Source organism: Podarcis tiliguerta (genome assembly GCF_965153285.1).
Source record: "Podarcis tiliguerta genome assembly, chromosome: 1".
Lineage (NCBI taxonomy): Eukaryota > Metazoa > Chordata > Lepidosauria > Squamata > Lacertidae > Podarcis > Podarcis tiliguerta.
This window is the reverse complement of record NC_139534.1, coordinates 88,738,630-88,766,560: the sequence shown is the minus strand read 5'-3', so window position 1 is coordinate 88,766,560 and position 27,931 is coordinate 88,738,630. Positions and strand designations below refer to the sequence as shown.

The 27,931-nt window shown below is 45.4% G+C and overlaps 1 protein-coding gene and 1 long non-coding RNA gene across 2 annotated transcripts; one reads left to right on the top strand and one right to left on the bottom strand.

The window, feature by feature from the left end:
• Positions 1-5: 5 nt before the first annotated feature.
• Positions 6-27,437, bottom strand: PLEKHD1 (pleckstrin homology and coiled-coil domain containing D1). The gene is made up of 13 exons (XM_083398858.1): positions 26,715-27,437; positions 18,668-18,761; positions 17,458-17,547; positions 15,648-15,724; positions 11,073-11,164; positions 9,219-9,271; positions 7,781-7,875; positions 7,092-7,185; positions 5,774-5,955; positions 5,300-5,432; positions 3,907-4,051; positions 3,542-3,691; positions 6-2,892 (listed from the first exon to the last, which is right to left on the bottom strand). Exons 1-13 carry the CDS (start codon positions 26,861-26,863, stop codon positions 2,738-2,740), a joined length of 1,509 nt encoding a protein of 502 aa, XP_083254984.1. The 5' UTR covers positions 26,864-27,437; the 3' UTR covers positions 6-2,737.
• On the top strand, positions 3,997-12,451 carry LOC310657986. Its single transcript, XR_014502066.1, has 2 exons — positions 3,997-4,134; positions 11,101-12,451. It is a non-coding gene; the product is annotated as an uncharacterized lncRNA (long non-coding RNA).
• Positions 27,438-27,931: the final 494 nt, after the last annotated feature.

Sequence of the window (27,931 nt, the reverse complement as noted above, 5' to 3'; positions counted from 1 at the left end):
GTAGAGGGAGGAGCAAGGAGGGACAAACAGCATTCAAGCAGGCCTGGGGCTCAGGACCCAAATGTTGGACAGACAGACAAAAGGATATGGGGCGTATGAGAGTACAAAGGTAAATTTGCATTTATTGCTCCTCCTACTTTTGCCTCTGGCAACCACAAATGCAGCTCTCAGGTTGAAAAAGATGCCCTCCCCCTGATGTATAATACCTTAGTAGACTGGACACATGTTCTATTTCAAGTAAGGATGAGCTTGGGGGGAAATAACATCTCACACAGGTGAGAAACAATGGAAGGGAAGGGAAATCCCTCACAGGTATTGAGGTGACTGCGTTTCTTGGTTCTTATGGAACAACTCCACCTGTTATTTATTAGTTACTAATTCACAGCTGGAACCAGTGTGGGAAAGTGGTCAGACTAGGGCCTGGACCAGTCCCTGCCTATCTTAGGGGCTGTTGTGGGGATTAAACGAGTAGAGGGGAAGAACCATGAGCTCTTGGGAGGAAAAGGTGGGTTATAAATGAAACCAAGTCTGTCTTGTGGCAATTGCATTGCTACCAAGGGCCACTAGAGGGAGCCCATGCTCCTCCAATACAATAACTCGATAGTAACTTGTAGCTGGGATTGACTTAATTCAGAATCATAGAAGAGTTGATAGGGACACTGAAGGTCATCTAGTCCAACCCCCTCAATGCAGAAATCTCAACTAAAGCATCCATGACAGGTGGATATACAACCGCTGCTTAAAAACCTGCAAGGAAGGAGAGCCCACCGCCTTCCAATGTAGTCTGTTCCACTGTCAAACAGTTCCTATTATCTTCCCCTAGACCAGTGGTTCCCAACCTTTCTTTGGCCATGCCCCACCTAAGCATCTCTTAAATCCTGATTCCCCCCCCCCCCCGTGACATATAATTCTTATTATTCAAAAAGTGAACCCCTATTCATGTGGAGAAAGCCTAAAAGGCTATTAATGATTAATAACTCATTTTTGAATTGCCCCCCTTAAAAATCAAATTGGGAACCATGGCCCCCCTCCATTTTTATTTTTTACTTTTGTTAGATAAGGAAACAAGGAAGCTATTGATGTTTGTGTCAGCAAGCTTTTGGGTCAGGCCTCCTTGCAGAAGGCGGTACTGCCATGCTGTGTATGCATTCCTAGCCGCAGACACCAACAGCATTAGTGCAAGTTGAGGCCAGTGGTTGTGGAACTCAGTCACCACAATTGACCACTGGCTGCACACAAGCCACTAAAACTTTTGAAAGGGCATAATCAAAGGCATTTTTCACTATCTTTGAGCAAAGTTTCTGTAAAGAGCCAGTGGCAATTACTTACATACTTACTTATTTTTTCTTCCAAGTAGCTCAAGGTGGTGTGACATGGTTCTCCTCCTCCCCGTTTCGTCCTCATAACCACCCTGTGAGGTAGGTTAGGCTAAGAGATGGTGGCTGGCTGGCCTAGTGAGCTTCCCGGCTGAGTGAGGATCCAAACTCTGGTCTCCCAGGTCATAGGTCCAACACTCTAACCATTACACCATACTGGCTCCATACAGGAATGGAACCCAGAATTTGGCCTGCCTTCGACTTCTTGCATGTGCAGATGAGTTTGACACACCAAGGAGACTTCTCCCCACTACCACACTTCTCTGTCTTCAAGAAAGAAAGAAATCCAGGAGGCATTTAAGGGTTTAGCAGCACAACATTATGAAAAGAGATTTATGAAAGGGCAAAGTCATGTTACAACCATCTGCCTAGGCTGACTTGCCTGATAGCTGGTGGCTACTCCAAGGCGCTGGGATGTGCAGGCCTCACCGACAGCAGAGTGTGTTCAGATGCTAATACTATTGAGGAAAGCCAGGAGGGGAGGGAGCCACCTGAATTTGGGCAATAAATAAGACGAGGTAAATTTTGCCGCTGGCTAGCAAGAAGCAGCCTTGGGAAAGCTACAAAGGTATCCTATTGTTTTAAAGAGCTTCAAAAGTGTAGCAATGTCTATCTGCTGCCGCCACCCTGCCCTGCTTGTGAATTTGTAAACAAACCCCATAAAAAGCCTGTTAAGTCCTCAGACCTCTTGCCTTGCAAGAGAACCAACTCTGTGGAGGGCTGCCCTTGAAATGTCCTGCCACTCTGAGGAAGTGGGAAGCACAAAAATGGTATACTAGAAACATGTAGTTTTTGCAGCCAAAGCAGAATAAATATAGATAACTGTCTCCTAAGTAGCCACCCTATGCTTAGGGCAACTGCCTGCACATAAGCTGAGGAGCGTTTTGGTCATACTTGCATATTCAACCAGAAACCCAAGGAAGCAGAATAGGAATATCATTCCTCTCACCACAATGAAAAAAAGACTCTCCTCTTGTGTAACTGGAGGTCAAATTAGTCCCCTAGTCTGAAAGGTTTGGCCAAACATTCTTTAAGAGTAAGCTGTGGTTTCGATTTGAGGCAAACTATGGAGTATTGACAAAGCACATCTAACTGGGAGTCTCAGCTGATGGGACGGGGCAGCTGGCAGAAAAGTCATAACATGCTTGGCAAAACGGCTCCTCTCCCCTCAGGAATGGCGGCAAACCACAACCTCCACCAATGGAGAGTGTTCTAGTCACCGCCCATCATTCCCTCAGAAAGAGCGCACTGCCAGCAGGCATCTCAATTCCGCCTCCTCGTCGCAACAATTTGGTTTTTGGCCGAGTGGAATGGTGGCAAGCTGAGTTCGGACTCTCCCTCCCAAGAGAAGGAGCAAAAGTTCACTTTTTGTTGCCTGAGGAGGAGCTCTGACGCGATATCATGATCTGATAGATGGTCTCCCGGAAGTGCTGGTCCTGAGTCAGCCTCTTGGCCGCTTGCTTCAGGTCTTCTATGCTCTCGGCCTCCGAATACATGAACGACTGGGACTGCCGCACTGAAAATGAAAACAGCACACAACACTTAGTGCTGGTAAAGAGCCACACTAGGCGAGGAATGGGGTTGTTGAATCTGGAAGCTATTATGATAAAGTTTGACCTAGGTGGTGTTTAGCAGAAATGACTGAGGGCTCGTCCACACAACTGCTTGTCCTGCCACTTTCCCCCAGGTAAACCTGCTGTTTACTGCTGAATCAGAACAAACATCAATCAGTTTTTCTGAAGACTGGCAAATTTGTTCCAATTCATTTGTAAGCAGTGGGTTTTCCTGGGAAAAGCAGTGGGACACACAGAAAACTGCTCAGACACCTGCCTAGGAAGCCCAAGACAAGCAGAAAACCTCTTGGACTGATGCTTTCTAGGCAAGGGACAAGAGGAAGTGTGGCCTTGAGACCTCATTGTATGCACATAATTCAGTGCAAAGGCCAAAGAAGAAAGGTCAACTCACTCAGCCACAGGGGCTCACAGGCCCCTAAGAACCAGAGCCTGATGTGTACATCACAGAGCATGCAAGGGAAAGGGGTGTCAGAGCTGGTCGTAGCAAAACTGCATCCAAGTGTTGCAAGGCAGGGCTCCTGCAAAACCTGCACTTAGCACCCCACAACGCAATCCCACAGGCCATAGGAGAATATGGGGAAGAGCACCTACAATCAAGCCAGGAGTTGCTGGATCTCCTGCGATGGAAACGGCAGCTTTTTATCCTGCGAGTGGCCGCCTTGTGGAGGTACACAGAGTTCTTCATGATCACAGGCATCTTGGCTTCCAATTCAGCATTTCGGATGCACTCTTCAAAGAATTCTGCAGGGAAGAGACACCCAAGGGAGCCAGTTAATATGTTCCTTAGGCAGCCTCAGTTCAGGCAGATGTAGCATTTTGGAAAATCTCCTTGAGGAGATTCAGTTCTGGCTGACGAGGATCAACAGTAGGCTTCTGCTTTCAGTTGTTCATCTGGATTTTTGGGGTGATGGCACCGGACGTGTTGGGGAAGGCAAGATAAAGTATGGCTTGCTTACTTTTCAGATTGCTGACGTCGGCTTTCATTTTTTCCTCCTTCTCTTTGTTACGGTGCTTGCAGTTCAGGCCTTGCTCCAGGCTCTGCAGGGCCTCCTCAGCCTCCTGTAAACGCTTCTCCAGGTCCATGCGAACCTTCACCTCTGCCTGAGCAGGAAGGAAATCAGGCAGCCCTCAACCAACCAATAAAAATAACCCAGGGAAAGAAACAAAACACCAAAAGACAAAACGTAAGCAAGGACTTCCTTCCTTCCTTCCTTCCTTCCTTCCTTCCTTCCTTCCTTCCTTCCTTCCTTCCTTTTGCTCTCTCTCTCTCTCTCTCTCTCTCTTTCCTTGTCTTCTTCTAAGGCACATCCGGGAACTTGTATGCTGTGACCTAATTAAGGCATAATTTATTTAATTATGGTATGGATTGCATTACAGTGGTACCTCGGGTTAAGTACTTAATTTGTTCCGGAGGTCCATTCTTAACCTGAAACTGTTCTTAACCTGTTAACCTGAGGTACTATTTCTGAGTTAGCGGAGTCTGTAACCTTAAGCATATGTAACCTGAAGCATATGTAACCCGAGGTACCACTGTATATATGTTGTTCATCTAGGATATGTGTTTATCTATTTAAAAGATGTTTTTTGGGCCATGCTAGTCAACATTCTGTGTGAAAGTACTGGGAGGAACGCAATTGTGCGAGACCTTTGAGGAAAGAGGAGTGTCCTTCATAACGTTTGGTGCCTTGGGGTAGATTACTTGGCTCCCAATGTATACCTTTCTTTTATATTGCTTTTATTGTGAAGTTCATGTGTTATGTGTGTAGGAATAGGCCATATAACTTTTTAAACAAAGAATATACCTTCAGCTGTTGGCAAGAGAGAGCGAAGGATAATGAGATTGTTTGCTGAGCCTAAAGCAGAAGCCAAATTGGTGCACAACTCTATGCTATCAGTAGAGATGGGTGAATCAGTCAATTTCAGTTTCTCTCAGTTTCTCATTTTTCCAATCTTAAGTACAATTATGCACATTTCCACATTAGCTGGTGATATATATATATATTTAAAAAGTCCTCACGAACATTTATCAGCATTTAAGTACAAATTTCTGCCAATATAAAGGTTTGTATACAATTTTGCCCAATATATGCATATTTGCAAAGCAATTCTCCCAAATATAATGCATTTTTAATGTCATTTTCACTAATATATGCATTTTACTTTGGCTCAATATATGCATTTTTGTCACATTACTTGGGATTGCAACATTCAGGGAAGTGTAACTTCTCTGAATGGCTCACAGGATGGCTGGGTTCCAGTTCTCGTATGGTTTGGGAAAGGGCAAATTAGGTAGAGTCCCCTTTAATTGCAAGCTGAATCAGATCGAACTGAACCCCCAGCTATCAGTACCTTGAGATCTCGCTCGGTTTGCTGCTTCTCAGCGGTCAGCTCTGAGAGCGAATTCTGCAAGGCCTGCGACTGGGAAGAGTAGAACTCCCGCTCCTCCTCTAGAGCTCGGGAGCGTTCTTCATTCTCCTTCATCCTGCAAAGCAGCACCAGAGACACATTCAGCCGTTGTCCCCATTCCTCTGCCTCTTTTGTGCTTCTAGAGTTGCCAGGTTGCAACCCACAGATTGACTCTATACCTTCAAATCCTTCCACACAACAGAAGTGACTCCTCTTTGGCCCATTCCCTCCTCTGCCCCCATTTTCCCACTCCCTCTCCTGCCCGTGGGATGACACAAGATGGCAGGAGCCACAGAGTCAAGGGAGGAATGAATACAAAAAGCCACAGATGCCAAGTCGCCCGCTTCTTTCAACCATCAACCAGGTTGCGAACAGGGAATCCTGCCTGTTTGGAAGACTCTCCTCCCCACCCCTCACCTTTTCTCAGCCAGGAGTTTCTCCTCCAGCAGCTGGTGCATTTTCTCCTCGATCTGGTGCAAGCTGCTCTGCAGACCCCCGGCAGCATCAGGTTGCTCACAGCTCGGGCTGGTCGGGGGCTGCAACTCGCTCTGGTTCTCTTCCAGCATTTCCAGAGTTCGTTGCTTTTCCAGAGAGAGTGCCTTCAAGCCACACAGACAGGTTGGATTGGTTACCCCTTACAATAATTCAAACAAACTTTCTGTTCACATAGGGGGCTCGTCCACACTTGCTCTTTCCCTGCCACTCTCCCCTGGGGAAACCTGCTCTTTACCGCTGAATTGGGGCAAACATCAATTGGGTTTTCCGTGGATGGATGTTTTCTCTGATTCAGCAGGAAAGAGCAGGTTTTCCTGGGGAAAGTGGCAGGGCATATGGAAAACCACTTGGACCTGTGTCTAAAAAGCACGGGGCAAGCAGAGAACCTCTTGCTTGCTAGGAATGGGACAAGCCAAGTGTGGACGAGCCTTTAGTTGCAGTATGAAAAGTAGAGTCGCTACATTTCCCTTGATAGCAGTCCTTTAAACACACCCTTGATAAATAGAAACTTTGCAGCTTGACCCTTTCTCATCACTGCATCTCAGTAACAGAAGAAACTTGACCAGCATAATTTCTATCTCTCATTCAGCATTTAGGCAGGCAACCCTTGAGATTACATGGGAAATGTATCATGTGAACAAAGAAAACCCATAATTCTGAGAGTGACTTTCCAAGACAATTATACCAGGAGGTATAATTAATTTGTTGATAGACGATTTTGTTGATTTCAGTGTCTATTTCTACTTTTTCCAAGTCTTGACATCCGTTCTTCCCATTTCCACATCTCTGTGGTTTTTAAAAATGAAGAATTCAAAATTCATACACATTTTCAAGTACATTTCTCCTAAAATAATGCAATGTTGCCAAGTATACACACTTTGGAATGCTTTTTGTGATTGGTAAGCAGCATTCCAAAATTCAGAGAAGTGCAACATTTCAAGCAATGAAATGTTCAAAGAGTTTTGGTTCATGTATTGGTTCAGGAAATGAAAACTGGGTATTAACGTGTGAGTCACAAAATGTATTGCAAAAAGCCCAGGAGTCCATTGTACGATCTCCTAAAACATCCCTGCCATGAATAAGGGAATTGTGCTATAAGCAAAACATCTTTCCTTGAAGCCTTAAGATTTTAGTTCTTACTGTATAGATTAAAAACTCATTCTGAAATGATTTCCATGGAAAACAGTTGCTAGATCTTAAAGGCTGCCATCTGGAGAGAGGTGGAAAGTAAGACACCTACTTCCAGGGTCTTCTGCAATGTCTCTGTCAGGTTTCGGAGTCCTTTCTTTTCCTCCTCCACTCCTTTGAGGGACTGGGCAGTCATCTCCAGCTCCCTGGAAAACAACCAGTTGGAGGAAGAAATTTTGATTCGTGCAGCCTTCGCCAACCTAGTGCCCTCCAAATGTTTGGGACTACAACTCCCATCAACCTTGGTCAGCACAGCTGGTTGGGGGGGGGTCTGGGCAGGTGGGCCTGGCTTTGCAAGAAACAGCCTTGCAAGTTGCACGTTCACCATGACAGCACTAAGGTAACTATTACTGGAGTTGGGTAAATATTTTGCAGCTGTGTGCCGAAAGACAGCGTCTGGTAAAAATGCTGCTTGAAAGAATAGCAAAATTTTAGGCTTATTAACTTCAGATTAGGAAAGTCATTCTCAGCACAAGAAAAACCTGAAGGCCATATCCAAAAGAGGAGCCCAAATTGCCAAAGGAGGAGCATACATGTATTGATATTATATGGAGGTCAATTTACAAGAACTAGGCCAGTGGAGGACACAAGGATAGTTAAGAAGCAATAGGATGTACCAGGAAATAAGGGCATTCAGTGAGGGCTTACTAAGGTGGCTATTCCCTCAAGATAATCACCCCTAGCTGCCAATGAAAGGACCCACTTTTTCACCAGGCCGCTTCAGAGTTCAGGTACTATTACCGTTTAATCTGCTCTTGCTCCACTCGCAAATCTTGCACCACCTCCTCAAACTGCTGCTTCTCTGCCTCCAGTACTTGGTTGAGGTGCTCCAGAGCCTTAAAAGAGAAGAGGAGGAGGTACATGGAAAGCCCAAAAGGCTGCAAAGTTCCTTATCTCATACTGCGTCAGGTGCTCACATGTGGAAAACACTTCCACGTAGAAGACAACACAAACCTTGCACAGGTAACATCACACAGCATTTGCTGTAGGCAAACACACAGAAGGAGGTAGTAGCAAATCACAGTTTCACCGTGGCCTGGTTCTCAATGAATCTAAGCCATCTAAGTTTGTGAAACTGAACTATGACTAGACCTACTCTGGTTAGCTAACTATGGTGTGTTTGTAGCCAACAAACCACAACATGAAACCATGTTTTAAAGATGGCTTACAAATTTAGGGGTGAGTTAGCTTTAGTTTCTCTTTGTGTCTGAACCCACTATCCTGGCACGTTGTGGTTCCCCACCCCAGATGACTGCTAGGCTACAGAGGTGCAAGGCCAGAGCATTTTGAAAACAAAACCAGGACAGGGTGAACTAAAGCAACAGTTCCTTTGCCTGTGTGCAAGATTTAATCCAGTTTATTTAACAAACTATAGTTAAAACAAACTATGACTAAGGGTAAAGCGAGAATGCAGCCAATGTGTGCATATGCAGCAACAAATGCACAATACAAGTCCGTACATTCAGTGATCAGTAGGGACAACCATATTATAATTTCCAATATAGAAGTGCTCCCCACAGAGAATTTTAGGAAAGGAAGGTAAACCTGTGGCTTTCCCCAAACAGCATGCCCAGGGAGGGATGACTGGGAGCTGTAGTCCAGCAACAGCTGAAGGACCACAGGCTCCCCACTCCTGCTTTAAAGAGATGCTATCAAGGTTTGTCCAGGATGACCACTTTTTTTAAAAAAATTAAAAAACTGAAGCACTACATGAACAACATTCTTGTATTTTTCTGCCTATTCATTTATTGATTGATTTTTTAAAAAATAATCATTTGTGACGTGCAAACTGATCTGGGGGAAATTTATTGATGCAATGATGAGGCATGGTGTGAAAAGCAGCTAGTGCTTCAAAACTTGCAGAACTATCCCCCCCCCCCATATTCTTTCTATATTTAGATAGAATGACGTTGGTGTGCTTCCAGGAAAGCCATTAAAAGTGTTGCATCTGCCTTCACCCTAAGAAGAGATCACGATACTGTACAATCACTGGACCCCAAACTGCCCCATAATTTTATTATCACAGATTTTCCTAAAACCCCAGACGCCCTTCACTCTAAACTTCTGGAGGCGGGGAGGCAAAAAAATGCAACTTGTTTCTATTGCATTAAATGGAAGTCTTGCTCTTACACATGTTGTCAATAAACAAAGTCAGAAAGTTAAAAGGAGGAGAATAAACCTCTCTCTGCTCCCTCTGTAGACACAGCTCTTCCGTCTCTTCCATCAGTTTATCTGCAAACAGACAGGGAAAAGTGAACGCAAGCAAATTGCTTAAGACAGTTGGACAGAAATTGCATGGACCTTGAAACACAGCACAGCGAGAACCTCGCTTCTTGCATATTGTGCTGTGATTATTTGAATTTACTATGATGAGATTGCTTTCATGTGTTTTCGTCTCCCACCAGTCTCCTGCCAAATGAATTATAAATGACAATAACAACTTGTTCAGCCTTTAGTGCCTTCCTTTCAAGGGGGTCATTGTCTACTAATGTATCTAGATTTACAACCCCTCTCATCAGGTAGGATGGCATCACTGCCTTCATTTAACGGATGGTTAAAAAGAGTACACATTGAACAAGGTCAGCAGCAAAGCAGTGAAAAAGGCTCACTCCTAGTCCTTAAGGGGCTTTGGCTGTGTTCATACACTTGGGGGAGGAAGCACGCACTGTGAAACAACAGCACAGTGTTCCCAGCTCCCATGCAAATGTTGAGGGTAGGATTTGCAGGAGAACAAGTGGGTGGGAGGTGCTTAAATTTCCCATTTCCTGATTCCATTCTATTAATTCACCACTCAGAAAGCCCAGCCCCTTACCCCAACTGGCCTCAGCAATCCAAACCCAAGATTTGCCAGGATGAACACAGTTTGAGATAGATGGTTGAGCTGGCTGAGCCTGGACTATACCAGTCCACCATCCTCCATCAGCTAAAGACAGGCATCCCCAAACTTGGCCCTCCAGATGTTTTGGGACTACAACTCCCATCATCCCTAGCTAACAGGACCAGTGATCAGGGATGATGGGAGTTGTAGTCCCAAAAACATCTGGAGGGCCAAGTTTGGGGATGCTTGGCCAAAGATACGCTAGCATAAGTCCCGCATCCGGGTTCAGTCAGGATTCAGCCCAAGACGACTAAGTCAAAGCCAGGGTGAATCCCTAAAGAAGAGGCCCTCTGGGAGAGGGGAAGGAAGTATTTAATATTCTGTTGGAAACTGCCCAGGGTAGCTGAGGCAACCCAGTCAGATGGCAGATGAGTTGTTGTTGTTGTTGTTGTTGTTGTTGTTGTTGTTGTTGTTGTTATATTACCACTGCCCCATTCCAAACTCCAGTCACTCAGATATATGTGACCTTGCAACCCAGAAGTTACGCTGCCAAAAAAGGTGGTGTAAGTCAAACTGCCCCACATCTGTCAGTAGCAGCTCCACTCCTGAACAGAGTTTGGGCTAGAGATTAGTTACATTTGCATAATTTACCCTGCATAAATGATGCTGTCTTCCTATAGTCTGGAATGCTCTGTCCCTGTGCTTCGACATGGGAGGGGCACCGCAAAGACTTTCCCTACTTGATCTCGATGGGCAGGTGTCAGGCTACAACAGGAGCGGGAAATGTTCTCCTGAACCCCTCCCCCCCCCCCCCGAGTCACATTAACTTGGAAGCTTCCATCACAACATCAAACGAATATCTTTGAAGCTAGGAACGGTCTGCGCTCCCAAGGCACTCATTAACTCTGCTTTATTTTTGTCTGCTGTAATAGCTTAGCAGAACATGCTGCTTAATTGAGGTCACTGGTGATGAGGTCTTGAAGGTACACAGGCAGAATTGTTAACTTAACCATCATTACAGAAAGAAGGTAGGCACCTGGGATGTTGCATATGGGGGGGGGGTCATTACACCTGTCACACACACCCCAACAACATGTTATAAAGCACACTGTACACTGCTGACGCTCTATAAATGGTAAAATGCATTAATCATATACTGATTTGTGCTGCTGATACGCTATTCCTCCCTGAGGACTAGCGGCTGTTACTTCCAACCTAAATACTCCTGTTTCTCCTTGGCCAGCTGGAGTCCCTGGGCTTCGAGGCTCTCAATCATGGCTTCTCCCAGCTGAGCGTTTCTCCAGGTCCTGAAGAAAAGAACAAATGGAAGGATGGAAATAGCTCCTTTTAAAGAACAGCCTGCTGTCAAGTTTGCACTCTCCCCTCTCCCTGTGGCTGTGAAAGCAGAAGAACCTCTTCACAAACACTGAACAGAGAGGGACCGAGAGAGATGGCCTGTGAAAAAATGGCGAGAGTGGGCAGCCTGTTCCCCAAGTACATTAACCTGAACAGATAGGCTACCAGTTGGAGATAATGAAAACAAATCGCCAACACGACGATGGATCAGGAAACTCATTTCTCTCCAGAGAACAAAATGGCAATAAAAGCGTGGGGCCGAAGTAATTCATCAAGTCCTTTTAACCATCTCTTTCAATTTCCTAGGCTTTCTGCGGCTCTTGTAGCTCCAAAACTCTCCCCTTGTGTCCCACAAATCACAACCCTCCCGATTTCCCTCCACAGGCAGATTCTACATCCTGAAAGGTTGGAAATGTGAACCCCAAAGCCAGGATGTGGGCCAGGACCACACCCAGATTTCAGAGCAACAGATGGATCCAGAGCTCAGGATCGATGAATAATTTGAATTAACTGCTGGGGAAGCCTGAGTGCTCTGTTGCTGTTGGCTGAACCTTCCAGGCCTCTTGGTTGGTGCTCAGGACGCTCTGCAGATGACACACTTTCTCCCTGGGCCACACCATCACTGCCCCTGCTTTGCACCAGCTTCTGAGTGCTTCTGCTCAGCCAGAATGTGTCTTTGAACTGTGACGATGCTTCTTCCTTATCCAGATGGGTGCAGGGTTACCTGTGTGCATGGACGTGCATGTAGAAATCAGTGGTGTTTGACCTATAAAGCCTTAAACGGCTCAGGACTGCAAGACCTCAAGGACCACCTCTTTCCATATGAACCTTCCTGGATCCTGAGATCATCTTTTGAGGCCCTTCTTCATGTGCCTCCTCCTCGAGAGGTCCAGAGGGTGCAACCCGAGAAAGGGCCTTCTCTGCAGTGGCTCCCCTTCTGTGGAATGGTCTCCCCAGGGAAGTTGCCTGGTGCTTTCATTATACACCTTTAGGCACCAGGCAAAACCATTCCTTTTTAACCAGGCCTTTGGTTGATCCAATTTACATCCTATGCCCTTTTAAAATGTGGTTTTTTGTGTGTGTGGTGGAGTATTGGGTTGCTGTTTTTATTTTTATTAGGTATTTGTGGTTTTAAATCTTGATTTTATATCTTGATTTTATTCTGTGAACCACCCTGAGACCCCTGGGTATAGGGCAGGCTATAAATTCAAACAACAACAACAATAAAATTAACACCTGCTGATTGACTAGATTTTTCCTCTACCCCCCCCCCCCCGGCATGTGCCCCCCACCCAAAGGTTGCCCAACAGGGAATGCAGCTCCCAATGCTGGAAGCATTCCCTGAACTAGACGAATAACGTCCCTCCCAATATCTGAGGCCCCTGGACTGAGATTGCCACGCAGAGAGCAAAATGGACGTGACTGCTTTGCTACGGATGGCCAGTTTGCTTGCTTCTGTTCCACCAAAGCCCACGTTTTTCAAAATGCTCCTTGACCTTCACAGCCACGGGCTCTCTGCTTCTCTCCTAACAAAGCAACTGCATGACTGGTGGAGCAATTCCTCAGAGCTATTTTAAACTCCTCTGGGCAGCAAAGGTGCTCTTCGGTGATTTTGCTTCTGCAGCAAGGATACGCAAGCAGCAATCTAGATTGTTACTTGTGACTGAGCTGGGCTGTAGGCCTAGAGTTCTGGTGGGTATGTTGCCCTGCAGACATTTGCTTGATTATCAGCCTGAAGGCTGGAAGCCAGGTTGGCTTGATGGCATACTTCATGGTTCATAAATTTAGGGGTGAGGCAAGTCCCATAAAGAGGGGAAGAGGAAACGGAGCTTGGGGTCTGAGAAAGTTCTGTAGCAGTCCATGAAGCAAGACAAGGGAGGACTGGAGCAGAAAGTTCAGGTAAGCTGACATAGGTAGCTTAGGGGACATTGACATAATGAGCAGGACCGGGTCTGATGTAACTCCAGGGTTGGTTTTTTTTTTAAGGCCTGCCAGCCAGTCAACAAATTATACTGTGAACCAATAAGAGGCTGGAAGCTTCCACAGCCTAATTAGGTGCTGCTGACTCTCTTCCCTTGTTCATTTGCACATGCAAGGGGTGAGTCAGCCGTTTAAAAGTGCATCAGAGGAAATCCAGTAATGTCCAGGGGTGAGTGGGGCAGACATCCATTCATACAACAGTGAACTGCAGTCCCATGTGCACCCCCAAAATCGGCTGTGGGGGGCTGGGGGATCCTGCAAAGCAGTGTGTCTGCAGGGCAAACAAGAGGAATGGGATGTTGTGCAAGTCCACTCATGAGATTTTGCCAGCCGCCCATTGTTTATTATCTCTGGGATAATGGGTCCCAGGTCAATATGGAGCAGCTGGAAACTCACGCTTGCAGCTACTGGCAGAATAACCCAATGCATGTTCACTCACAAGCCAGTTTTCCGTTTCAGTCACACCCGCCGAGAAGGTTGCTTAGGACTGCTGCATAGCCAATGCTATGTCTGATGCATAGGCGCCTTTTATGAAAAGTTATTATGTGCTTCGTCCTGCTATTGCACTTGTGTGTGACCTTGCTTCCCCAGTATGAGTACACACACAAAACCTAGAATAAACCCTGGTGGGTGAAAAGGATTTGTTTTTTTTTAATTGTTCCCTGTAAGCTTCAATGAAATAAAATCTTTCTAGCTGGATATAAACTGCTGGTATGGAGCAAACAGCAAAACTTAAGCAGCTTAGCTGACAATTATAGGGCTCTAAAAGTTCCCCATCTGTTTTGGGAGTGCCTCCCACTGTAGCCCTTGCCTTGCTTACTTCTCGGAGATGGAAAGAGCTTCCCCTTTCATTATGTGAAACACAGCATGAAGGTCAGGAGGACAAGCACTTGGAGTCCAGTTCCATGCTCAGTGTGGGGTCCCTAAGCCCCCTGAAACAATATAAAACACACCTAAATCAACATAGGATTGCAAGTGTGCAGCTCAGTCCTTCTTATGTTTATGCACTGGACTCACTGGAAGTACATCTGAGTGTGCAAAGGTTTGCAGCCTTAGTAAAAAAACCACATGCTTGCTGAATATTACAGGTGTGCAAAAGCAGGGTAAGAATCTTGGAGTAACAGACTTCTTTGTAGAACTTTGGGGAGCTGCATGATTGCTGATGAGAAGAACATAATGAGATTCATCTTCTTGAAATGCATCTATGGTCCTAGTTGCCTGCATCTAGATTAGGAGGGAAGGGACCTCATCTCCTGGCCACAGAACCACAATAGTAAGTGCCATAATAAACCCTCCTGGACACGGTAACCTAAGTACAGAGGCCACTTTGTAAAGTTCCCTAGTGTTAAATGTATTGTGGTTCTGCTAGTCAGAACAATGTGCCTACTAGGAAGTTATGAAATCTGGGACTTAATGATGCAGTGGTACCTGGAGAAAGCAGCTTTCATTCTCAGAGTCAAAGCCACAATCCAGACAAAGTTAAGTACCTTTAAATGCCACTGATTTCACTGGGAGAATTAGGAATGTGTGTCTAAGTTCTTAACTCTGGCTGGATATACAGTGGTACCTCGGGTTAAGTACTTAATTCATTCTGGAGGTCCGTTCTTAACCTGAAACTGTTCTTAAAGCACCACTTTAGCTAATGGGGCCTCCTGCTGCTGCCGTGGCACCGTAGCACAATTTCTGTTCTTATCCTGAAGCAAAGTTCTTAACCTGAAGCACTATTTCTGGGTTAGAGGAGTCTGTAACCTTAAGCGTATGTAACCCAAGGTACCACTGAACCCACAATTCCCATTCCCCTTTCCAGGGCTGTTTTTCCCTGCCTACCCTCAGAGAATCCCTCCACTTCAGTTGCCATACCCAACTTCCACTTGATCCCAGCCCCAAATCTCCCCACTAAATTGTAGTTTAGCGTGATGAGAACAAACTGCTGCAAGCTCCATCAGTCTTGCATGTTCTTCCCTCCCCTCCTCTGTTGGAGTTGCAAGTAGTTTGGGAGTTTTTGCTTCTTCTTTTTCCGTAACCACACCGGTTAACACTGAGTATGGTTTGTTTGAAACAAGACAACTTCAAACTATAGTTTCAGGAGATGGCTTGTTTAAACAAACTGCAGTTAATGTTAACCACAGCTGAGAGGTTGAACAAAATGCTGAATTCTGGTTAAAGTAAAACTGAAGAAAGGCATCAAAATTTCTGCTTGTGGCTGGGCTGAGGAGAGGGGCGGGCAAGCTCTTAGCTCTTCATTCTCATCACAGATTTCTGACCGTGGCCATATTCTTGCCATTATCTCCGTTACCCTCCGTTACTGCAAATTATATATTTTGGGACACAGCCCCCAAAGAGCAGCAGATAGTATTAATACTAACAATTAGAGTATTAATGAAACCAGAGCTTAAGTAAATAGTAGCTTTAAAGTAAGCGCAAGCCTAACAGAGCAGCTCCTCAGATACTTACACTTTCCCGGACTCCTGTAGCATTTCCAGCCACTGGGCTTGTTCATATTCTGATTCTGCTGCCAGGACAATGGTACCCTTAAAAGAGAAACACAGCGGCTATGAAGAGAGAAGCGGTATGAAAATATTAGGGCTGTTGCATGGGCCCATTGATCTGATTTGGGGCCTAACCCAGTGTTTCAGAGTGGTCCTGATCCAACCCTGGATGATTTGGGGCCACCCCAATCCCGATTCTAGACATTGCCCAGTCATGCAGTTAAGCATGTGGTCGGCAAGGGAAGAAAGGAAGGTCACACACACACACACACAAACACACACACACACCTGGCTGCACCCACTTTTGACTGGATGAAAAGTGGGTGGAATGGACCTAATCTGTCTTAGGGTGATTTGGGGCTGCCTTAGTCTGATCTGGCCCAAATCCCAGGTCCACCTGAACCTCTTTTCTTGTGTATGACGAGTGTCCAGGGAATATATCTGTACTAGACACATCAGTTTTATGCTAATTTAACAGGGGGAAGAAGGGCTGTCGCTCAGTTGTAGAGCATCAGATTTGCATGCAGAAAATCCCAAGATCAAACATCAGCATCTCCAGGTACAGACCCTCTAAATGTCCCTATTTTCCAGGGATGTCCCTGATTTAGAGAAGCCGCCCCGGTTTCTGATTTAATCCTGGAATGTCCCACTTTTCTTTAGAATGTCCCTATTTTCATTGGAGAAATGTTGGAGGGTATGGAGATCTCCAACCCCCAATCCATATGAAGGCAATCGTGTAAAGGGAAGGGTTGTGGTTTTTTAATGTTTAATGTTTTGTTATGTTATAAGTTGGAAGCTGCCCAGAGTGGCTGGGGCAGCCCAGTAAGAAGCGTGGGTTGTATTTTCATCAGAGAAATGTTGGTGGGAATGCAGGTAAAGCTGGGGAAAGACCCCCCCTCTGAAACCCTGGAGTTTCTGCACTGCCAGTCGTTGTAGGTAAAGCTGACCTAGCTGGTCTGACTAGGTATAAGGCATGTTCCTAAGTAACCTGCATCGTTTTCACAGTCTTGGGAATTGTAGTTAGATCAGGGATGCCCAGTCACCCTCACAAACTATTCTCAGAGGTCCCTGGGGAGAGAGAATAACTATTAATCCCAGGGATCACCACTGTGGAGTCTGTGGGTGCACATGTGCCCACAGAGGCCTTCCCTGGCATCCACAGGGTTCCCTCTCCTCCTAGAATAAGGCTTGAAAGCAGTGCTCTGTTCATAGAACCACAGAATTGTAGAGCTGGAAGGAATCTTTTGCCCAACTATGCTGCAGTCAGTATAGCGGTTGTGGTGTCTACAACAGTTTCTCCAATTTGCAAACGTGGCCACAAGCCCAGAAAGGCTGGTAACCCCTGGTTTAACAAGTTTAATTGCCTAGAAACAGCCTTACTTCTGACATTGCAGCACCTTATGTCAAAAGCTGCAGTTACAGAAAACAAAACTGGGAGGTCATTCCATTCCCCATAAGAAACATGAGCATGGCTGTATAGTGGGGAAGGGCTGTAGTTCAGTGGTAGAGCATCCTCATGCAGAAGGTCTCAGGTTCAGTCTCCAATATCTCTGGGCCCTGTCTGAAATCTCAGAGTGTCACTGCCAATCAGTGCAGGCCATACTGAGCTAGATAGACTAACGATCTGACTCGGGATAAGGCAGCTTCCTGCATGCGACAGTTTCAATCACATTCACTTCTCATCTGTCAGCACACTCAGCTTATTCCTTAATTGGTGGCTTGCAACAGCTTGAAAAAGTACTGCAAACTGAGGAGGAAAAAGAAATTGTCTTTACGTGGAAGTCCTCATGGGAGATTTTCATTGCATAAGGCATGTTTGGCTCTTCTTTGGCTTCAACGATGCAGCCGCCCAGAGGTATGACACCCTGCGGAGACACACCAAAAATTTATACTAGTTTGTGTGACTCCCTACTGAGTTGCAGCATGATACAGCTTAAAATGGGAGGCGGGTGGCGCTGTGGGTTAAACCACAGAGCCTAGGACTTGCCAGTCAGAAGGTTGGCAGTTCGAATCCACGCGACGGGGTGAGCTCCCATTGCTCGGTCCCTGCTCCTGCCAACCTAGCAGTTCGAAAGCACATCAAAGTGCAAGTAGATAAGTAGGTACCGCTCGGCGGGAAGGTAAACGGCGTTTCCGTGCGCTGCTCTGGTTCGCCAGAAGTGGCTTAGTCATGCTGGCCACATGACCCGGAAGCTGTACACCGGCTCCCTCGGCCAATAAAGCGAGATGAGCGCCGCAACCCCAGAGTCGACCACGACTGGACCTAATGGTCAGGGGTCCCTTTACCTTTACCTTTACAGCTTAAAATGAGTTAGGGTCAATGGGTATCTATCATGGTGGTTTCTAGCTCATCCTTTGAGGAGATTAGAGAAAAACCAGAAAGTCCCCCATTTAGATCTCCCCTCAGCCACGGACATCACTCTTTTTCAGCTGCAGCCCCCCTGCAGTAGCAGCCATAATAATATGGATCTATCTTAGACTGTTATATCTTTAAAGCACATTCTTTCCCTCAAAGACTTTTGGGCAATGTAGTTTACCACACAGAGGATTAGAATTCCTAGCAACCCTTAAAAAACTACAGTGCCCAGAATTCTTTGAGAGAAAATGTGCATTGACTTTTCTTTAAAGGTGCCTTATGAGAAACTGTACATGAACTATAGAATGTACATGTATTAATTTACAAAGCCCTGAACAACTAAGGTCCAGAGTACCTGTGGGTCCACTTGAATCCTCATATCCCAGCTTAATCATTGAGATCCCCCATAGTGCCACCAGTTGACCCCTGAGTTAGGCAACACTCAAGTGCCCACAGTGGAAATGATTGGATACCCATTTATTCATATTTAAAAGTGTATATTTAAATATACACATTCGTGTTTTTAATGCCCAGTTAGCACACCTAGGTTCTTCCAGGGATATCTTCTATGAAAAAGATACACAAGAGTCCAGGTGTCTAGGAGGAGCACATTTGCAGATGCTGCTTACTTTAGGGTGGATATTAAAGTAGCGATTGTTTTCAAAGTTCTTCTTTTCATTCTCAGCATAGTAAAGCAGAAAACTCTCCTTGATGATAAAGAACCTGAAAAGAAAGGAAGACAGAAATATTACATTTTATAAAAACACTTAACTCCCCAATAATTTCATATGGGTGACAATACTGCAGGTGGACTGTATCGTGATTCTGTAGAAAGTACTAACATTACCAAACCTTGTGTTCGACCTGCAGATCTCTCTGGCAATGGGCACCACGCTCTCTCCTTCCAATGACATGTGCTGATTGGCTAGTATTGTAGCTGCCCTTACAGCCCTGTGCTTCCAACCAATAGGCTGACCTGACACTATCAGACCTGAAAGGTTTAGAATAGAGGTTTTCAAATTTTCTACCCTCAGGACTCACCTGAGATGGCTGAAAATTACTGAGGCCCCCTAGTCACAAAATGGTGGCACAGGGGCAGAGCCAGGCATAAAATGGTGGCAGAAAGAAGAAGATTTTGGCATAATCAGCCAAAACAATAATTCAAAATAATTTTATCCTTTGTTAGAAATTTCTACATTGTGAGTCACCAAGTTAGAAGATAATTTGAGAAGGCCTTTTATTGCTAGTAGTTCATTTGTATTGTTTTACACACACACACACACACGTAACTTCATGAAAAACAAGAGATACTACCTGAAAACAGTTACACATTGGGTTATAAAGTGGGGATGGATTTGGCTGAATCACTGAATGTGGTTATTTTTCACCCTTGGATGAGGCAGTGGTGTGCGTGGGCTATTTTGGGGAGGGGTCATCACATGTGCATGAGCATCCAGCCTCCCTCTCCAAGCCGGGCAGAAGCTTCCCGGGCTTTGGGAAATAGGCACCAGGGTAACATGTAGGAGACTAGTCTGTTCCCCCTAATGGTCCACTTACTGCATGCCAGTGGATGTTGACTATCTTTGTGGAGGGGTTTTCACCAGCAAACCCAGAGAAGGAGTTAGATCGAAAGAGATGACTACAAATTCACCCTCTAATGGGATGAAGGATATTCCCTTGCTACTGTAATCCATCCCAGCAGTGAGAGTGTTCTATGAATATTATCTGTGCATTTAAGTTTTAGCTCTGCAGTCTGGAGGGCATAAGAATCTCAGGAGGCCAAATACTGGAATGATACACTGTTCCTCCATGTTTGCTCTTATGTGTGAATGGAGCAAAGCAACACTAGCAGAGTATGAAAAAACTGAATATAGAACCCACTGACATTGTCTAGGGATTTGAAGCCTAAAGTGAAATGCAATTATCCAGGCTGGAGATTTGTTTTGAATGTTCTCAAAGTGACAAAAGGAGCTTGAGAGGTTTGCAGCTCCCAATACTTCTTTAGATGATAGGTTTGCCCTTAATTGCTAATATATTTCAGAGCAATTCCAATTCTCAGCCTTGGCAAAGGAAAGGCACTTTCTGTCTGAGCAGAATAAGGGCCTCTTGATTCATCATCCCCAGAAGCTCCTGCTTGGATAGGTGTTTTCTCCAGTTCCTCAGTAAATCACTCCAGAAGCAATTCCGTCAACAATGGCATGGCTAAATGCAAATCTCTGCATCCCCATCTCAAATGCAAAGTATTAGTCTAGGGAATCTCTAATATTTAGTTTAGTTATATTCATTCATTCATTCATTTCTATGCCACTCTTCATCCAAAGATCACAGGGCAGTTTACAATATAAAAACACAAAAATACATAACATGATATCAAACAATAATAATAACCACGCACACAGTTATAAAGGCCATATATTGTTTAATAAACCAAAGGCCTGGGAGAAGAAAAATGTTTTTTGCCTGGCGCCTAGAGATATGTAATGACTCCCACCTTCCATCCAGGAAACTCAAGGTCACCCTCTCCATATTACCCTCACAACAAACTGGTGAGGTAAAAAATGTAAAAGGGTAAAAGACCCCTGGACGGTCAAGTCCAGTCAAAAGTGACCATGGGGTGCGGTGCTCAACTTGCTTTCAGGCCGAGGGAGCCAGTGTTTGTCCACAGGCAGCTTTCCAGGTCATGTGGCCAGCAGGACTAAACCACTTCTGGTGCAACAGAACACTGTGATGGAAACCAGAGTGCATGGAAAACACCATTTACCTTCCTGCCGCAGCAGTACCTATTTATCTACTTGCACTGGTGTGCTTCCGAACTGCTAGGTTGGCAGGAGGTGGGGCACAGCAACCTTCTGATTGGCAAGCCCAAGAGGCTCAGTGGTTTAGATCACAGCACCAAGGGCCAAGCAGGGATTCGAACCCTGGTCTCCCAGGTCCTAGTCTGACACCATAGCCACTGCACCAACATCTTGTTATTGCCAACTTCATTAGGAGCCAGTTGCCTTTTTCTTGTTATTGTCAATATTTGAACCCACTTAGCAGGGCATGGGATGATGGTGGAGGAGAGGGAGAATCATTTTTTACTTCCATTCCGTCAAGTGAGCAAAGTTGCTTCATTTGTGGCCACACTCTGGGCTTTGTAGTGTTAAAGATTTCTTTGCATTTGGTCTTCCAGAAGACCTTGTTTTCTTAGCAAAGAACTGAAGGTTGGAGGTGGATGGTGACTTTTCCATGAGTGAAAGATGGCATGGTGAAAGATCGCTGCCCATGCTGTGAAGACTTGTTTATTTTGCTGCACTAGAAGAACCTGACAAGTCTGTTTGACTGTGACCGTGGTGGGATACCTTCCCCCACCCCCCCACCCCCCGCCGCCACTAGAACGCACATCACAAGAAATTATGGTCTTTAGCATTTCACTTTTAGCCCCTGAAAAATATAAACTCTTCATTTTTAAAAGGTATAATAAAATGGATTCCAGGAATTTTAAAGACAATACTAGAGAAGACTTAAGTGCAGAAATCAGGTGTGGTCATTCAAAAGGCATTTGTGTGGAATTGCTTTCCCATTCTAGTCCTCCATCCTGCTTGAGCCCAACTTCCTAAATTAGACATGGGAGGTATCCATAAAAATACAGCCACATTTATCCTTACGCTTTATGCCAATATTTATCCTTATCCCAATGCCAATTGCCTGACATCAGGTGCAGGACAGCAAAAAGCACCTCACAGCACCAAGACTGGAACCAAGCCCTCTTTGAGAGGAAAAATCAGCTGAGGGAATCTCTGTTCTCTGAACTTAAGTGTTGTGGAGGTTAGCCCTACAGCTGGAGATAAGTGTTGTCTCTGCTGCCTTTTAGAGGATTCAGTACAGAAGATATCCAGAAATTGATGAAGCGTCCTTTTTTTAAAGGGACGCGGGTGGTGCTGTGGGTAAAACCTCAGTGCCTAGCACTTGCCGATCGCATGGTCGGCGGTTCGAATCCCCGCAGTGGGGCGAGCTCCCGACTTTCGGTCCCAGCTCCTGCCCACCTAGCAGTTCGAAAGCACCCCTAAGTGCAAGTAGATAAATAGGTACCGCTTTATAGCGGTAAGGTAAACAGCGTTTCCATGTGCTGCCCTGGTGCTGGCTTGCCAGAGCAGCTTCGTCACGCTGGCCACGTGACCCGGAAGTGTCTCCAGACAGCGCTGGCTCCCGGCCTCTTAAGTGAGATGGGCACACAACCCTAGAGTCGGACACGACTGGCCCGTACTGGCAGGGGTACATTTACATTTACCTTTTACCTTTTTTAAAAAAGACAACAACAAAAATAGACAAAAACTGTTCATGGTAGGGGAGTATAGTACTCACATTAATGATGCCAGAAGAAATCTCAGGGTTCAGGTGACAATTGTATAAGCTCCCACTGTCACAGTGTTGCTAATTCAAGCCAGAGGACATAATGTTCAGGAATGTTTATGATGTTGATTGCCCACAGGTGGAAGGCTCCACACTCCTGCTTTAGGGAGCGCATAACCCCCTTCAGAACAGGTTGAATTCCACACACCTGGACAGGTGAGCTAGTTACTAACGCTATCTCCAGCTTTTCTGGATTCTCAGGTGTGTTGTTGTATTTACTGACATCCAGTCCATTAGCACATCCAGGCACTGCTTCTGCCTCATGTGTTCTTTCCAGAGAACTACCTTCACAAACTGCTGACTCACACAGGATGTTTTTTCTGTACACACACCTGGCATGACTGAGACTGCTTATGTGAAAGAAAGAAAAAGAGCCAGATTGTGGGATCAACTCCACAAAAGCCTGTTTTCCACCCATAAATGTTTTGTTCCTAATACACACAGTCAATGAGATTAGTTAGGTAATATTCATAAGTGCGTTTTGAAAACATAAAAGGGCTGTGTTAAGTATTCCCCGCAGATTATAATATTGTTGTTGGGTCTTGGAGCCCACAATGCTTTTTTTGGAATAGCTCCAGGAACTAAGTATAGCAACTAATTGATGTTGGGGTGATCTTTCCTCCTCTGGGGATATTCCAGTAAAAGTGGAACAAGGCAGCCTCCAGGGCGGTTCAGTTTCGAAACTGCTCAGTCGGATGCATGTGCCGCCTGGAAAGCTAAGACAGGCTTCCCCAACCTGCTACCCTCCAGATGTGCTGGACTACAACTCCCATCAACCAAAGCCAGGAGGATTTCCAAAGCCATTTAAATAGGTCAGGCAACAGACATTTGGTGTGGAGGAAAAGATAGGGTTCGTGCTGTGTCCCTGTTTGTTAATTGCAGATTTCTGTCTGACCATCCTGAATTGTTAACTAAAGTTTGTTCAGATATTTCCCCTGATTAATCATGACTCTTATATGGCTTTGGAACCTTAGTAGAGTGCAGTGCTTCTCAAAGTGCGGGTCACAGATGGGTCCAAAAATGTTCCTGGGCAGGTGATGGTCAAACAATGAGGAGCTTTTTAAAAACTTGCTTCCTCTATATTATTATTATTATTATTATTATTATTATTATTATTATTATTATTATCATCATTTCTATACTGCTTTATATTTTTAAGAAATATAAACCTACATCAAAGAAAACAATCCCAAATAAAACATTACTGAAGAAAGTCAAATATAAAGTACAGTATACGTTCAAAGCAACAGGGAACAGGAAATTAAAAGATTATCTTAAAGATTTCAAAATAAAACTTTACAAAGGAGGTCAACTACAGAATGCACAGTTAAGGCAGCAAAGTTAACAAACAACATACCATTATTGTCATGAAGCTTCTAAATGACAGTTATTCCCTATATTTATGTATCGTGGTTAAGTTCTATTCAAATACATAATGCTATTAGGAATGGGCAGTACAGTTGTACCAAAAATTTCGCCAGCATTTCTTGTGACCATTCTTCATCAATAAATGGGACGGCAAATACCACCCACTGCATCAGACCGAAAGCCTATCTAGGTGGGCATTCTGTTCTGGTTTTTATCTCTAAACTGGGCTTGGAACACACAGCATTGCAAGCAAAGGATGCCTTCAAAGGAGAAGGACTCTTCTCTGGTGGACCTGTTCAAATAGAGGATGCATGTAGATGATCCTGGGTAGATTCTTCTTCAGTGCCAACTTCTCTTGCCATTAAAGCCTTAATTCAGGGTGGTGGTGGGGACTTATAAGGAAAGTACAACAGAGGAGGGTGGGGTCACACAGGCACCAGAGAGACCAGCTATGTTATCAGAAAGAGTCCCTTGCGTTCCCTTGGATTAACCTAACCTGTCCTTCCCTTTGCACCAGCTGCACTATGGGCAGAAGACGGCTTCCCTTCCTTGCCAGGAGGTGGTCCAGTATTGTGGCTGCTGACTACTGGGTTGGGATATGAAACACTCAGCTTAATTTCTCTGATTAGGTCTGATCTTAGTGGCCCTGGACACTGTTGGGCAGTGGAACGGACTCCCCTGAGAGGTTGTGAGCTCTCTTTCACTGGAGGTTTTTAAGCAGAGGTTGGATGGCCATCTGTCATGGATGCTTTTGTTGTAATTCCTGCATTGCAGGGGGTTGGGTTGGAGTATAGACAACCCTTGGGGTCCCGTCCAACTCTAAAAGTCTATGAGCCTGTGACAAATGATGATGACTCAGGGCTGGAGCAGTCGTGTGATGCCGGAGATACGTCCAAAAGCAGCCACGGGGTTAGATCAAAACAGTGAAAAGGGCTGTTGACCAAACTAGGGGTGGGGTGGGATGCTGTATGTCAGATGTCAGAAAGGAACTTTGGGGAAGGATTTAGAATGGGGAAAATCTGTTGCTCAGCATCTTCAGGTAGGACTCGGGGAAACCCCTGCCTGAAAGTCTGGAGAGCTATTGCCAGACACAGTAGGCAATGTTAGGTTGGATGAACAAGACAGGTTCCTGCGGTTGTTTCCTCCATTACAGGAGGAAGTTACTCCCTCCCCCCCCCAAAAAAAAATCCCAAATTTGGAGCACATGCTTGGCAAGCAAAAAAATCTCCTGTTTCATTCCTGACCTCTTAAGAAAGATCTCGGAAAGACCCTTGTATTTCTGGGTCCTATAAGACCTATAAGTTCCCCATGCCTGCCCTGCAACTAGCACCCCCTGATTCTTGCAGCTTAGATGCATATACGTATTTGAGTAACGCTACCTGCTAAAAGTGACCACTTCCAGCAATAAAGCTGCTGAATTAATAATTACGCTCTGAGGCCGGAGTTGCATGTAAGCAATTTAGTTTGGAGGAAATGAGCATCGGAGAGAACTTTCTGCCAACTGTGAAGGAATCTTTTGCCCTTCAGCGTTCTCTCTCACAGGGGATAAACCACCAGGCCTTGGCTCCTTTCAGAAACACCATGACTCTGGAATTTTAAATAGGACTTGCTTGTAAACACAAAGCACCTTGGCTGTCATTTTCTTCTCGTAACAGATTAACAAAACTAGTGTCATGCTGAACTTATGAAACAAAAGGAAAGACGACAGGAAGAAGGGGGGGGAAAGTCGCTGAGAGTAGTCTTTTCCTCATGAAGGTACTTTACTGTTGATGGTGACACAATTTCTTAAATTATGTATGAGTATTTGTAGTCAAATCCCTTACCCAGATTTATCCATCAGGTAGAAGCAGGACCGGTTCCACATGACTCATAATACATCACTAGGTCCCCACAGCACTCCTACCCCCCATTTACTCAGGAGCAAGTTCCATCTGGGCCTGAGATGGGGGTCCACGATATTACTAGGTCCAGGGGCACATTTGGTATCCTAAGAAATTGTCATGGGCGTCTCAAAATACTCATTTCACAGAACCACTGATGCTCAGATCCCATCCAAAATGGGCAAAACGCCTACACAACCCCCTCCACTTTTTGTAAACATTCAGATGTCTTTTTTTGTAAAGGAAATGTGTCTGCATTATGGGGATGTTACACATTCTCGGCTCAAACCACAACCTTCCCCAGCTAGCATGGCAATTGTGAGAGCAAACGCAACATGGCTGAAAGTCACAGACCCCTATTGGATAGTACCTGCGACATCACTCACAACACAACTCCTCTCTGCCGTACTTGCCCCATGTCCTGCCTTCAGGTCATGCAACCAGTTACCCAGAAAAGAATTCTGGGATTCAGTTCACACATCATTCAGCCAAAAGGGAGGGAAACAGCTATTTCAGTTCCTGGCACAACTTCTGATCAACTGTGTTACTTCCCCCCAAATCCCCACTGAAGGCAGCACCACACTCCACTAAAAACACCTGCCCCCCCCCAAACCCAAGTGTTCTGTGAACTTCAAAATGCCACACATATTCTTTCTTAAAGCTAGCCCAATGCTAGCTCCAATTTTCTTTCCCTGGGGCACAGAGGGCAGCAGAGAGAGACACCATGCCAGTCTCCAAGGAGGGCAAATGCCACTACTCATACCTGCTAGCCTGCAGATGCTATGAAGCTGTAGCTGATCTCTTACAACACTGTGTCAAACACAACCTCAGCATACTTGCTGAGCTCTCCCCTCAACTCTTGAACCCATCTGCTTGGTCATGGGACGATTTTTCATGCCTGGCTTGAGTGTCCCTCGGAGGCTTCCCTCGATTTTCGGGCTCTCCCCCACCAGCACAAACTCTATTGTCATCCCCTGCCCCCCCATCTCCCCAGGGAGCCTTTTCATTGCGACGGCAGCTCTTTCCAAACACTTACCTCCTGGACCACTTGGCTGAGGGTCTCCCAAAGGGTCTCTTCCAGAGTACTCCATACAGCTGCACTTTGGTGCTGATATCCAAGGCATCCGAATCGGCAGGTTCCATCGATGGCGAAGGAGACACCGTGTTGGATTTTGAAGTGAACATTGTCGAGGGAGGGAGATGGATTTTTGAGCTGATTCTCTGCCTCTGCTCTGCAGCTCAGGGAATCCGATTAAATGCAATGAACCAGAAGGACGTAACCAGCCGCCCCGGTGGGAGAAACACACACACACAGACACCAGAGAGGCTGAGGCTGTGCTTTGAATCAATATCTGGACTGCTCAGTGCTCAGTCAATACCTGTCTCCCTGATGCAGTGATGAGAGCTTCCTCGTGCCATGTGCCCGCTTCCTGATGTGCCGGGGAGATGGAGTGAGTCAACATTCCAGACCAGCCTGAAAACAAGCGAGGCAGAATGAACGCTCCAAACATCGCACAGCAGGCCAAACTCTGAATGTGCATGAGACGCTGGCAAAACGCCCACTGCAGCAGAGGCCGGCACACATTAATACTTAGCATGCATCTGCTTCTGTCCTGTAGACACAGGGTGAGTGGATTTATTTCTCACTATGTATACAAAGGTATACACCAGGGTCCTGCTGGAGAACAACATCCCTAAACATAAGCCAGGCTTGCTTCTGTGCCTCTGTAGTGCCTGTTCAATCTTTTAACTGCATAAGCAGACTATTAGTTAAAAAACAAAACAAAAACCCACCTATTAACCCTCTAGTACTCTTAACTGCAGAGGGAGAAATGTACTCTATAACAGCTTCCCAGAACTTCTCATCATTCAGAAGTAGGGTGGAAACAGGAAAGAATATGCTTTCTGCTTTGGCAGTTGTACTGTGTGGTGATGGGAGATTGATTATATGAGGAATGGTAAAGATTGTTTGGAGTTGTTGAAAGGGTATAAAAGCCTCATGTTCCCCCAGTGCTGTTTTTGAATTCGTTCAGGCTAACATCAAGATTCCTTCACGAAACATGCCATTGATGAATTGTGTGAACCAAATAGCGGAAAGTCATTTATGCTCCCCTTTAGCAATCCAGGGAAATCATGTAACCATCATCGTTCGGGGGGGGGGGGGGGAGGCAAGTTATTGTATCTTGTTCACATCCAAGTATCTGATTCTAGAAACCACATCAGCCTTGCCATTCATGTGGTTGATTTGCTGGC